General features: G+C 57.6%; 3 protein-coding genes across 3 annotated transcripts; all 3 read right to left on the reverse strand.

Moving 5' to 3' along the window:
- Window positions 1–3,130: 3,130 nt before the first annotated feature.
- VDBG_01539 (predicted protein) lies at window positions 3,131–4,446 on the reverse strand (the record flags this gene model as incomplete). The annotated part of the gene is made up of 2 exons (XM_003007305.1): window positions 3,131–3,951; window positions 4,245–4,446. The coding sequence occupies 2 exons, from the start codon at window positions 4,444–4,446 to the stop codon at window positions 3,131–3,133; spliced, it is 1,023 nt and encodes a 340-aa protein (XP_003007351.1).
- Window positions 4,447–6,551: 2,105 nt separating this feature from the next.
- Window positions 6,552–7,904, reverse strand: VDBG_01540 (conserved hypothetical protein; the record flags this gene model as incomplete). Its single annotated transcript, XM_003007306.1, has 4 exons — window positions 6,552–6,799; window positions 6,856–7,485; window positions 7,541–7,631; window positions 7,746–7,904. 4 exons carry the CDS (start codon window positions 7,902–7,904, stop codon window positions 6,552–6,554), a joined length of 1,128 nt encoding a protein of 375 aa, XP_003007352.1.
- A 1,170-nt stretch (window positions 7,905–9,074) lies between these two features.
- On the reverse strand, window positions 9,075–12,022 carry VDBG_01541 (conserved hypothetical protein; the record flags this gene model as incomplete). The annotated part of the gene is made up of 5 exons (XM_003007307.1): window positions 9,075–9,920; window positions 10,039–10,817; window positions 10,868–11,441; window positions 11,498–11,874; window positions 11,974–12,022. The coding sequence occupies 5 exons, from the start codon at window positions 12,020–12,022 to the stop codon at window positions 9,075–9,077; spliced, it is 2,625 nt and encodes an 874-aa protein (XP_003007353.1).
- Window positions 12,023–13,460: the final 1,438 nt, after the last annotated feature.

Raw genomic sequence — 13,460 nt, forward strand, 5'->3', positions numbered from 1 at the left:
AGCCCGTACTTGCCCACCTATGCATGGAGGGTAGGGGCACAAGGCAGGAGGGTATACTGGAGGGTGGGAGTCGTGGAAACAAAGAGGCGCAAGTAGAAAAAGGCACCTGTATGGGATGTAGCAAGTGCTGACCGCGTCCGAATCTGGCTTGCCGAGTACATCCATGCCGACACTCCCCTGGAGTCTCTCATTGGTGCAGTCGAGGCTGTGCTGGAGAGGAAGGGGGGAAGGGAAGGGTGGGCGAGTGGGTACGTGGGCAAGTGGGCCCCAAGGGGGGGGGGTAGGGAAGCCACTGATAGCACTCTACGACGGAGGCAGTGAAGAACCGGCAGCAGCATTGGCAGCCTGATTTCGCCGACGAGTAGTGATTGCCTTGTCTGGTCCGGACCAACTGGCAGGGGCAGGTGAGGGAGATAGTTGGAAGTGCCGCTGGTTGCCTCTTCCTTCCTCTTCCACAGCGAGGTTCGCAAATTGGTGCGCCACAAAGGATCGAGCAGACGTCTGCTTTGCCTCATTCTCACCCACACCCATCTTGCTCTTCTCCCCAAAAGTGTCACGTCGCAACGTCTTGTTCTTTTTCAGCCCCCACGACCCGACGCGTCCCAGACGGACCGGTCACCAGCCTCAACAGCGCCAAGGAGGGACTCGCAGCCTGGAGGGATTCTGGCTGCGCGATGCGTGATGCGTGATGCGTGACGTTTGATGCGCGATGCGCGTTGCGAGGTTGCGTAGGCGCGATTGCGCACCCCCGTGATTGCGTGAGTCACTCTGCGCGAGGAGGGCTGGGGAACGGTCATGTCGCGCATTAAGAGTCTGGCCCATGTCGCGTGGTGTCTCCTCGTCTGGTTGTACAGTACGTCGTCTGTCGTTCGTCGCCAGAAGCCTGCATCCATGCCAGACACTTGATGGCGCGCATGCATCACCTTTGATCTTGGCTCGCCTTGTCCACTCCACGGGCCATCGGGGATTTCATTCGTTCGTGGCAGGCCTCTCGCGCGGGCTTCTGGCGGTGGACCGTGAATAGACTTTTTTCAGGGCTGGTTCGTGGTGACATGCTCGACACTACGTACATGTAGACGGCGGGACAGGCCACAACGCAAATGGGCAAGCTCCCGCCCGTCACTTCAGGCACCCACCGGCGGCCCGGCAGCGGCCGAAGGGCAAGCGCAACGGCGCCTACCAGCTGGCGTGGACTACAGGGAGATCTAGGTAGACAGAAAGCCCTATAAGTCCTCGCTTTCAGGGGTGGCCTACTACACGCGGAAACGCGACCAAAAACTGGCAGTGGAAGACAAAGAAAAGTGACAATGCCAAGGCCGCTCGCTCGAGTATGCCTTGCCAGTCGCCCTCAACCAGCTTTCATTCCGTCTGGTACCTACCTAGTCAGGTACATGCCCGAGTACCCAGGTGCACGGCCCTGATGATCATGATTTTGTCTCCTGTCAACGCGCTTTGCCGTCGCTGAGTAACGAGATGCCCAGGGCTCCGCGTCATCGCAAGCAGCATCTGCCCTTTCTCCATCGCCTGCAAAGAATCGTGCCTTGCAGCATGCACCACGCCTTCGCCCAGCCTTTGTGACGTGGAAGTATCGCCGCCCCGAACGCCGCTCGAGCACGCCCACTGCCAATCCCCTCGGGCTCGGACGATTGGCACCCTCCAGGATCACCGCTGCGGCTCACTGCACAGCAAGCATACACCGTGCCTTTCCTACCTGGGCAGTTCTACCGGCCTGGGAACCTAGGTAGGGTATCGCCCGCTAAAATGATCCCACGTTCACTGCAAATCATTCCCCACAAGGCCTAAATTCGACCGTCCGTAGGGCTGAGACCCGCCAGCTGACGAGGCTATGCGCCTGTTGCCCCTCTCCGCACCCCTGGTCGACCGTTTGAATTGATGCCCATGGCGATGTCCTGTCCCAATCCGTTCTCGCCGCATACTTTTGCGAATCCAACGCAAACAAAAGAAGATGACTTGGTCAGAGTTCTAGAAGCGCCCAAGGATGCAAGGCTGCGAACTGCTGAACACGCCCCGCCGCGCGGCTGACAGAGGCTGAGCCCCAAGGACTACACCATCGATCATCGTCACTTTGCACGCGCCCTGCCGCCCCCTTTTCCCCTTGTCACTTGCGCCTTGAAACACCATTGTCTCTTCGCCACGGGTATGTTGTTTTTGAATCCTTTTTTTCTCAGTCCTCGTTCCGTTTCCCGTCTGACCACCCTCGTGATTCTTCTGCCCGCCGGGATCGAAATCCATCCTGCTGTGCGGTTCATGCAGGCCCAAAGCTGGGGCATCTTGCTGTCGTCAGACCCCGAACACGTAGGATAGGGACCCCTGAGCAGCTGAGCAAACGTCGTTTCACGTGCACATGGTCGGTGCGAGAGGGTGCTTGGCTCCGTGAACTCTCCCTCTTCCTCTCTTGGCCCCCACGTAGGTTAAGCATCCCCAGAGTCTAAGTGATGCAGATTTCGTCAGCTCTGGCTTGGCGTTTGCTTGTTCTGGAGGAGCACGTTGCCAAGTCCGGCGCAACCTCCGACTCGGCACCGACTTTGTTCGCCCACTCGGCCCATGGATCGAAATGTCTCTATGTGCTGGAAGACCAGGGCTGACAGCAGAGTGCGCATCCCTCTGGGGGCTCGGCCAATCATACAGTATGGGCCATGGCTTGTTTAGACCTCGTTCACGTTGCTCCTCGTCTTGCTGCCAGTACATTCTGCTACCGTAGAAGATGGCAGGAACGGGCCTACCTGGTTCATGGATAATGAGCCTCATTCTCTCTAGACCCCAGTCCGCTACTTCACACCTGTATACTGACTGGCACGTAGTCATGACAGAAGAAAAACAAAATGGTATCTATGTAGCGACATTCAAAACAAGATGCGTGCGAACACGTCGACAGTATCTGAAGACATGGCCCAAATTCCTCGTAAATCGTGACATAGGAGATGCCAAATGAATGATCCTCCGCAACTCGACCGTCCATCCCGCTGCGGGCAGGGAGAACAATAAAAGGAATCGAAAAAAAAAGACAGGTCGCCTGTCCAGCAACCCCCCTATCATCAACAGACAGAAAGGAGATGGTCGGAAAACACTAAATGCAAGACTACACCACCACCGTCTCCTATGTCCTCCCTCACCGCGGCACAAGCCCATGCCGCCTCATAATCCGCTCATACGCATCGATGCGCTCGCACTGCTCCGAAATGACTGAGTTTCGATTATCCAGATCGCGCCGCAAACGAATATTGTGCTCGTCCACGACCTCAAACTTGCGCTTCCAGTCGTGAATGATGCCCGTCAGGTCGTCAATGCGATCCTGCACGCCGTGGCCGGCCCTCCGCAGCATATCCTTGAGGCGGTCGTTGAGTCCCCCAATCTCCCTGTCGGCCTTGAGCAGCCTCTGCTTGAGGCGTTCAATCTCGCGGTAGTGCTTCTCCGAGTGGCCGCCGGCGCTGTCGAGCGACCTCTTGAGCGCGGCGTTGTCGGCGGCGAGACACTGGATGCGGTCCTGCAGCTGCGGCACCCAGGCCTGGTAGCGGCGCAGCTCGCCGTCCGTGGCCTGCAGGGTGCATTTGAGGGTGTAGTTGTCACGGGTCAGCACGTCGTTGGCATCGCGCAGGCAGCGCTCCCGCTCGACGAGAGCTTTCCAGTCCTCCCTGCTGACGAAGCAGTCGTCGTGCTCGATGGGCCGGTGGTGATGGTGGTGGTGGTGTGAGCGGGAGCGCTTGAGAGTGACGAACTGCGGCCGGCCGGAGGGAGAGGTCTCGACGTAGTAGCGACGAGACATGAGAGAGGGAGCGCGAAGAAGAGAATCAGGGTTCGGAATTCTCTGTTCGGCGTCCAACCTCGACGGGTTCAAGGCGGTTGACACCCGAGGACTGTTGCCAGTGGATGTTGTGGGTGAGTGTCGGTAGTGTCGACGGCTATGTTTGTCCTCGTTCTCGTTGTTGTTCGCTTCTTACTGTCAAACAGGGCTTCTTTGGTTCGCTTTTCGGGTTCGCACACGCTTTGATTCGGGTTCTTCTTGGTGATAGTGACGGATAGGCAGAAAGCGGATAGATGACGTTTAGGGATGGACAAGATGTTGGACATGGGGGAATGGAAAATAGGAGAATGGCAGCTTGATAACGTCTCACGGGTACCCAACACGGCGTCAAGTCCACAAGACGATATAAACTACTGCAGGTGATCAAAGCAGGGGACCTCAAGTCGGGTCGAGTCGCAGAACGAATGAGCGTCAGTGTGACCTGCCAAATGAGTATGGTACGGCACGGCATGGACGGACATGGTTCGAGCGGCAGCGGGACAGTCTTGTCTTAAAGGAAGCGAACAAGGACAACGACATTTTGGTCGCTCGCTGCCTGTGCCATGACAAGACTCGACCGTTTGCAGGACACCCACCCCACTCCCCCCCGCAACAAAAAAGCAGAGGGAGGGAGCGAGAGCCATGGTCAAAGACGCCCCAACGGCGCACTGTACCGTCGACAAGACCTAGCAGCGAAGAGAGGAGCCGAAAGCAGGCACGCGGGCTGGGCGCATGGTCCGGCGAGAGGGTGTCGAGCGGGAGGGAAGGGTGACGGAAGACCTCTGTCAGGTACACGGGATGACCTGCAGCGATCCACGGCGACGAGGTCCCTGACCGGGCTGGTCGAGACATAAGTGTCATTCAGCGATGTAGTCATAGAGCGGTATTGTGTATAGAAGAACATGAGATCCAGGCCACGAGTTGGTAGCCATGTCTTGGGTCTCGAAAAGAAGGGGGGTCATTCGCTTTTCGATCCAGCCTTGAGGACTTGAAGAGGGGGGGGGGAGCGAACGAGGTTGCGCACGTCGTGAGGCTTGGCTCAAGGCAACCAACGACAGCCGGGGGAGGGGAGCTAATTCGGGGTCGTTCAACGGTGGCCCCCCCTCAATAGTACCACTTCTTCGGAACGCGACTGCTTTTGTCTTCGCCATGCGGGCGGGAATAGGGCCAGATGTTGGAATGCGAGAAGAGCTCGCTTCCTCAGTGCGAGCGAGGCGAGAGGTCGTCGTTGGGTGTTCACCTGGTTGGTTACTGAGAGGCGTGGGTCTGGTGACGTTTTGGGAATGACCTTTGTTCTGCTTACCACATGAATGTACCTAAGTATCCAGGTACCCTCACTCCCGCCCCTCCGGCTGGCAGGAACTGTGGAGACGAAGAGCGACTGGCGGGCGGCTGCGCTTGCTGGCGGCCTCCGTACCAGTCGGGGACGTCGCCTTGCTTCGTCGTGGGGCCTGCGCCTCAAATGGGCTGGCCGAGCCACACTCTCTATTGGATGATCCTCTTCGCCATAGAGGTACTTGGGTGCAGTACCTAATATGTACAAGACGCAGCCTCCTCCCGTGCATCAAACTTGTTGCATCAACCCAACCTCAACGACAAAGAAAGAGCCCTCGATCATGCAACTACACAGCCGCACAAAGCCTGACCAGCCCCTCTCGACTCGAAAATATCTCGACGACAAGGTCCCATGATGTGCTTCAACGTCTTTGACCAATTTGCCACTTCTTGCCACAACAGGATCTCCTGTGCCTACAGGCAGGGGAGGAAGGTACGTATTCAGCTTCAGACGAAGGGTCGCAATCCTGTCTCAACCCATCAGCACTTGCGCCGGCCTGCCATCTCTTTGAGATCGTTGAGAGCAGATGGCTTTTGGCTACCTCTCGTGTCTGAATTGCGAGACGATCAAACTCGCCGGTATGAATGGTAGGGGGAGTTGGATCAACGGTCAGCTGTGGGCAGTGCCTCATCAGCTTGGCCCAAAGTTGCAATGAGCCCGATGGTGCCCTTGTCCTTCAAACGGCCTCCTCCTCCGACATACCGCTTCACTGCGAGATTCAATACCAGCCTGAGAGCCCAACGACCCCAATGTGGTGCTAAAGCCAGTCGGCTTGGCCCAGCGACGGGACTACCACGTGGGGAGCAGACTGGCGTGTGTACTGCCTCGAGCCTAGGCCGACCATCCTGGCCGCTTTGTCTGCCCTTTGTCTGATTAAATCGCCAGTCATCTGCTGCTGCCTGGTGTCTTCCCCGCAGAAGCATCACGTTAGTAGGCGACCGGCCGAACGTTCTGGGCCCAGATGCCCTCTACGGTCCTGAGTTGCGGACCACAGCGGCCATATCACGGGCCACGTCAACACTTGGATCAGTGCTAATTGTGCCAAGTTCTGCATGTTTCTACAGTTTGAGGGTTTCCCCCACGCTCTGCTTGTCATCTTGCCGACTCGTGCTCAGTCATCCGTCATCGAACCTCAAAGAACAGCATTGACGCCCCATCCGCCCGGCCACCCCCCACCAACCCCCGGATACTCAGCGTACCTTCGTCGGCCCACAGAGTCCCGTTGATTGTGATCTGAGCAGCATGTTGGGTCGGTGCCTGTCAACTGCACCATGTTGGAGCATCCTGGATGGCGGCATGGTGTGTGCGCCGAACAGAAACGACTCCTGTCCGCCGACTGCTGTGTGCAGCTGTCGTGGTGGCATGCGTGACCGTTGCAATACGGCGATAAAGGCCATGACTTACCCATCATGATCATGACCGGCGGCAACGACATGTTGCAGCGAGGATGTGGGCATGTGACGACACCGCACTTGTGCACGTCGCATAGCGTCCCGCAATGTGAGCGCTGCCCGCCGCACCCTCGGAACTCGCAGATATGGTTCCGGCAAAACTCCTTGTCGTCAACCGCCCTAGCCTCGCAATCCTGTATTCGGCATTTTGGGAAGAAGTCTGTGTCCGACAATGGATCAGCATGCCTTGCTGCCTGGGAGGCTGATCACCTGGGTGCTGGAGAGGGGCAGGGAGAGGAAGTGGGAGTTGGAAGGGCAAAACTCACGCTCTTCACACCAATCCCTGATGTTCGATCCGTCCGCAAAGCGGAACCGATCGCATCCTACCATGCTGCATGTGCCATGTTTCGAGCAGTAATGGTCTGTCGTCCCCTCCTCGGCACACCCAGGCTTCCCGCACTGGTGCTCAGGACAGTATTCGCCCCTCCACCTCTTGAACCGACACTCCTTCGTATCGCACTCGTGATTCTTGCAGAAAAATCCCTCGGCGCTCGTTCTCCCCTTGACGCACGCTATCTCGATGCAACTGTGCGCCTTGCAGTGCTCGCCTTCCCCGGCACCCTCCCGCGCCTGCTCGCAGCCGTCCCACGCGCAGTAGTGCGCGCCGCAAAAGTTGGACAGCCCTCCGTTCTCTCGTGCGTGCGTAAAGCGCTCGCACTGGTCGTGCTGGCAGACTCGGTGTCGGTCGCAGTAGCGCGTCGGCTCGCCTGGCCCGCCGCCGCCGACGGCGAAGGCGAGGCAGTTGGGCGCCTCGCATGTGTGGGAGGCGCAGAACGGCCCGGTGTGCTTCGGCCTGTCGCAGCCTGGGCTGGTGCAGCGGTGGTCGGCGCAGAACTTGAGGTCTGACTCACCGCTGTAGAAGCGTTCATTCTTGCAGTCGAGCGCCAAGCAGTTGTCTGTCATGCTGAGTGAGGGGACGAGCCAACGTGGTGGTGTGCGGCATGGACGTACGGTATTGTGCGCAGAACTTGAACTCCTTGGGATCATAGCCCCTGACGGCGTTGTACACCGCGTGCCGTTGACCTGCCTTGGCACTGAATGTCTAGATCGTGCCATGTTTAGCATGGACGGATGATGAGGAAGAGAAGCTAGGCCTACGTCGCTGGCAGAACCCCTTTGCATTGATCCTCATGTCTTGACAGGCCGCCCCGTCGACCTTCTTGCAGCAGTGGTAACGACAGTACGGGCTCGGGAACCTGACACCATCTTTGCTCAGCGTCACCTTGCCCTGGCTGCAGCGGCCTTGAATCGTGACGTAGTTGCAGCGTCGGCGGTCCTCTTCGGGCTTCAGCTTCTTTCGTTTGGCGCCGAACATGGTTGAAACAGAGAAAGAAGGAAAGATCGTGGGGTTAGTAGCTGCAGTGCAGAAAAAAAATGTCTGATCTCGTCTTTCGCGTCAAAGTTGTAGGTGACAGCTAGCACCCGAAGGCGTATCAATTCATGGAAAGGGAAGACGGCAGTGGGTGGGAGAACACGAGGGCGTGGGCAACACGCCGTGTCAAGGGTCTACTTGGCCGCGCCATGCTTCGTCCGAGAATTGAACGACAATCTACAGTCGTAAAAAGCACCTGTCATACTCGACGAGCGAAAGCTATGGTGTCCATCCCGCGGAGGCGCACATAGCCAAGGCATGGGTTTTGTGAGCTCATGAGCAAACATGACCGAAACACATCCCGACGATGTACAAGGCCTGATGAGGCACATTGCGTGTCACTTGGCGTGGAGGTGAAGAACAAGGCAAACCGAAGCCTCTCCGTCGCAGCAGACCTGTCAAACCTGGCGGTCAGACATGCCCGAGTCACACAAAAGTGGCCGAGAAACATAATCATGGCTCAACAAAACTGCACCCGCCCACCAGTGACGAACACTGCAAGACGGTACACTGTCATTCTCAACACCATCTTCTTCTTGACTGGAACCAACCGGGAGGCCAAGCCCGAGTACAACGTTGCAGAATGTTCATGTTTGTTTGATGTCAAGTTCCGCCGCAGCGTGTGCATTTTACTCTACGAATGTTGGAGAAAAAGTAACGCCGACGACATGCTGGCCGACCGAATGTGCGCCTTTGCCCGGACTTGCCTACCCTGGCTGGCCCTGGGCGTCCGTGTCCTCCCTCCCTGTTTCTCTTTCCCTCCACTCCTCATCGTGGTATCATGGCAAACAAATCAATCGCTTTTTCTTCTTTCGTTCTTCCTGACTCGCCCTCTCTAGTGGGGCCTCGTTATACATACTCCCTGTGACCAAAGGACCATGTGAACTGTCGCTGCCTCAGAAGGCAGGATGCACATGGTCATGTCGTGACGCTGCGCTGCTGTTCTCCATTCCTTTGGCTTCCCATGAGTCGAGCGGACGGCACCATGGCGGTTGAATGGCGAGCTTTGCGTGCAGAGTCATGAGAGCCGCACGCCTATATCGAATCAGGAGTCGGTGATGACGACGGGTCTTGGTAAGCTGTGCTCGGTACAGGACCCGCGTACGCCTCGTTCTAGGAGACGCTCGTGCCGCTGTAAGCCTCCAGCTCGCGGAGACTCTGCATGAGTGCTGCATCCTTGAGGTCGTCATTATCGTCGAGCCCTGAGTACATGGCCGCCGTTGGCATCTGGTCCACCGCAGTGACCGGCATTTGCGGTTCTTGCGAAGGCTGCTGGTGATACTGCGGCTGCTGCGGCTCCTGTGGCTGCTGCTGCTGCTGTTGCGGTTGCTGTTGTTGTTGCTGTTGCGGCTGCTGCTGCTGCTGTTGCGCCATGTAGTCATATTGTGGCAGCGGCTCGGATTTGACGTGTGGCGAGTCCGTGGGAGCCGGTTGCGGTGGTGTGTAGGAATGCGTCGGTGTGTATGGTGCCGAGTTCTGAGATGGAGCTTGCGGTAATGTTGGTGTATAGGGCTGCGATGGCAGTTGAGGGTGCGTCGGCTGCGGTGTCGACATGGTCACTGGAGGGGTATAGGACGTTTGGGTCTCCGGCTTCACAGGACTCTGCATCGCGGGCGCCGGTAACGCGTTCGTGATCGGCGACGACGCATGCGTCTGGGCGCTTGCCGCCAGCGGAGCGACGGGGGTGTATGGGCTGGCGGGCGCCTGTACCGCGTGATTGAGCGAGTGGAAGCCGTGATGGGTCACCGAATTTGTCTTTTGGTGGCTGTGCGGTGATGACTGAATGTTGCTGGCGATGGGTATGTTGCCTTGCCCACGAACTTGAGCCTCCTCGGACGTCTGTCGTGCCTTCTCCTCGGCCTCCTTCCGGGCCGCTTGTCCCGGTGCACGAGTCTTCAGCTCACCCGTGACCGCTTGGAGGTAGTATGGCATTTCGGAATTCGACTTCAGGAAGAACAGCTTCAGGTTGCGCGCCTTGTCCTTCAGCTGTACCTGGCTGCGATCCTTGAGAATGTTGGAGATGGAACCCCCAGCTCCGTACAAAGGACAAGATCTGGCTCCAATGAGGACCCTGGACCTTGTCCAATCCCGTCATGAGCGCCTTTTCTTCCTCCTGAGACCATGGCCTTCGAGTGGAGCTGCCGCCTTCGCGTCGTTGGGGATTCGTGTTCTTTGACAGCGCGGCCTGACGTGCACGGTCGTAGAGCATAGCGCTGGGTAGAGACTGGCTCGGAGGCAAGGGCCCGGACTCTTCTGTCTCCAGGTTCTGATTTGGGTCCAGCGGTGGGTAGCCGTAGTAGTGTGTGGGTGGTGGCGGGTGATTTTGCGTTTGATGCAAGTGTGACAGGTACGGTGTTTGGACCATCGTCGATCCCGTCGGCGCAGGCACAGTCGGTTGATACGGCGCAGGCGACAGGTTGCTCAGTGTTGTGCGCACGTATTCCTGAGTCTGATGCTCGATTTCCGCAAACAGGTCGTGCGTCTCATGTGAGTGGTCTGTCGTGCCGTTCTGAGCTGGCGGTGCCGTCACAGTCGTGGTTTCGCCCCCATTCGTCTGCGGTTCTGCCGGCGGAATGCTACCCTCGGTGGTTGGAACTGCAGGCTCGTTGGCCACTTCGACGCCGCCGTTCGGCAAGTACTGCGCTACCAGGCCGTCTGTCGCTTCGAGAAGAGAGGAGAGAGCCTGTTCGTCCATCTCGGACACGTCGTCGGGGATGTCGAGGTGGATGGGTTCCCTCATCGGCAGCTGAACGCTGTATTTGGTAGCAATGTGCGCAAAGTGCTGAAGTTCATCGGAGAGGTATGAGCCAAGAAGTCGAAACAGCTCCTCGTTCTCATACGTCGATCTCAGATTGCCTGTCAATCCGTCAGTACACATGTTGCGCGATCATGTCAACGTGACAAACCTTCGTCTAGGCCCTCCGCGATCTGCTTGAACAGCGCTTCCTTTCGACCGTACGCCAGCGTCACCAGGGCCTGCTCTACTTGCGTGAGGTCGGACCCTCCGTGTCGACTTTTCAGGTTCTGCTCCAGGCTCGATGGGAAGGCCTCTTCGATAATCTGGTCTATTGGCGTCTCCTGAACACCCTTGGCCACGGAATCAATGATAGCTTGCGTCTTGGCCGCAACGAAGAGATCAGAAACGACATTTGACAATTCGCTACCGTCGCGGAGCAGAATGGAGAAGAAGCTCTTGTAGAGCTCGCGCCGATCTATTGTATCAGCATCGCGGCCGGTAGACGTCAGCGAACAGCAGATGCTGGCGAGGTTCGCAAGCCGCAGCTCGTCGGTGGAGCATATTGATCCGAAAAAGTCTGAGTGTAAAACTGGATCGGTTTGCGAAAAGAGCTGCCGCGTACTTGTGAAGAGGTTCTTCAGTGCGACCCATGAGGTAGCCGCTTCCGAATCGTGCGTCCGTATCGCGCTGGACAGGCTGTGCGGGGAGTGTTGCTGGGATACGATGATGAGGATTTGAAGGGCCTGGGAAAATCTAGTCAGCAACAGCAATGGCCTCTCGCCAGAGCAATTGAACGTACAAAGTGCGACAATGCAGGCAGACTGGCAGCTCGAACTGCCTGGATCGGGCTGTCGAGGAAGGTAATCGTTGGCTCTGTCGTATCTCGTGGTGGGGGGTCCACAGGTCCCATGTCGAGGTTCATGTCGCCCCCGGAAGTGCCGTCCATGCCGCCGAACCTACTCATCTGGTTGTCTATGTCGCCGAGCACGTCCTGAACCATGGCCTCGAGGTCGAGTTCCATCTCAATCGCATCAGACATTGGGTCCTCGCCCAGCTTGAGCCGTTTGGGATCCCCATCTTCCTGCTCGGGCGCCGGTTCGAGGGGTCGTTTTGTAGCTTGGGGCGACAGTTCGAAGTCCTTCGGCAACGAAGGAGACTCTTGCTTCAGTTCGGGCGCTGCAAGCGTGGTCAGCGGCGAACGCACCAACTCCCCCTCCCAACTATTTTCCACACGGCCGCGAGGATTTCTTGGCGGGTGCGAAGTGGGAATCGTACCTGGCGGCGGTTGCGCAGGGGCGCCGACGCCCTGAGAGGGCTCCTCCATGCCTTCAGGGCCTATCATTCAAGGGCGAAGGCAAGCAGAAGTCCTCTTCTGGAACATAGATCGTCTTTTCGAGTCGCGGTGGCTGTTGTCGCAACTTTTTGCCGATTTACAGATTCCTTTCTTCAAGGTCAAGCGGAAAAACTTTTCGGGGAGGAAAGTCCGATCCGAGAAAAAAAATGGAGCCCCGCCAGTCCCAGCCCCGTAAGATGCGACTAGCCAATGAGAGAGAGTCGATCATGATGCCAGCCTCTCTCGAACCTGTTGGGTATGATGTGGAGAGACGCCGTGAGATCGTTGTGGCATGACAGGCACGAAATCGTAGTAGTCGAGCAACGAGCATCATGGTCTACCTTATGTTGGATTGGCACTTCCTCCATTCGGGTCATATTGACAACGTGGGTAGGATAGAGAGAGCAAGTCACCACCACTGATGGAAACGAATCTGCGCAACGCAAGCCAGGTGGTGTTTCCACAAAACAGAGACTGAAAAGACTATCATCGCAAAACCGCTGCGCACCGAGATGCTGCAGGAAATACACTCGCACGGCGACCGAGCACACAGTCACTCGGGCCAGCCGGGCTGTCACTCTATCGAGTCAGAGTACGGAGCACTGTGTGCGCACAAGCTCGGCAGTTGGCGGCCTTGAGACAAACATCACGAGGAGCTGAGTCCAACGGACATCTATCTCGCATCCCAATTGGTTGGGAGAGCTTCATGAGGCCTTCATCAGATTGGGTCACATCTGCAAGAAGACATCTGACCTCAGATCGAGCCATGCCGAACGTGGTAAAAAGTAGAGCGTGCTATGCGGGGTTGCACCACCAAAGCCACCATGACCACCTACCTCGTCAAAGTCCCGAGGCTCTATGAACGGCTGTTGGCTCCCAGTCATCGAGCACAGCGTAACCCCGGATCCGCCGCCATCCGACCGGCAACTACGCAGCGGTGCGGATCTACGAACCCGTTGGTTGTTCTGTTCTTCCTGGTGTCCTGGCGGAGGGCCCATTCGACATACCACGCGATGAACCAATTGGGACGCCTCGCACGTAGCGTAGCGACCACAGCAAAAGAGACACGAAAGAGGGTTCGAGCGTGACGCTGGCCGGACCAGAACAAAGCAGTCGACAGACGATGCAGGTGTTCCCTTTCGCCGCGTCAAGTTGCGTGAAACAGCCTTCAGGCCGATAGGCCGTGGGGCGGGACGGCCGGCCAAGAGGGCGGTTTGCGGCTGGCAGCGATGGTACGATACCGGCGACACGGAAGGGCTGCAGGCTGCATCATGGGCTGATGAAGAGAAGCTTTGAGTGGATCTAGACCAGACGAAAGCACCAGACCCCTACCCGAACGAGGGCAGCGACCCAGGCTTGAGGACGAAGATTCCACATCAGTGACACGTGCATCAGGAGGGAACCGCATCGGGTTTTATGAGAATGCCAC

The sequence above is a fragment of the Verticillium alfalfae genome, genomic scaffold (genome assembly GCF_000150825.1).
Source record: "Verticillium alfalfae VaMs.102 supercont1.2 genomic scaffold, whole genome shotgun sequence".
Lineage (NCBI taxonomy): Eukaryota > Fungi > Ascomycota > Sordariomycetes > Glomerellales > Plectosphaerellaceae > Verticillium > Verticillium alfalfae.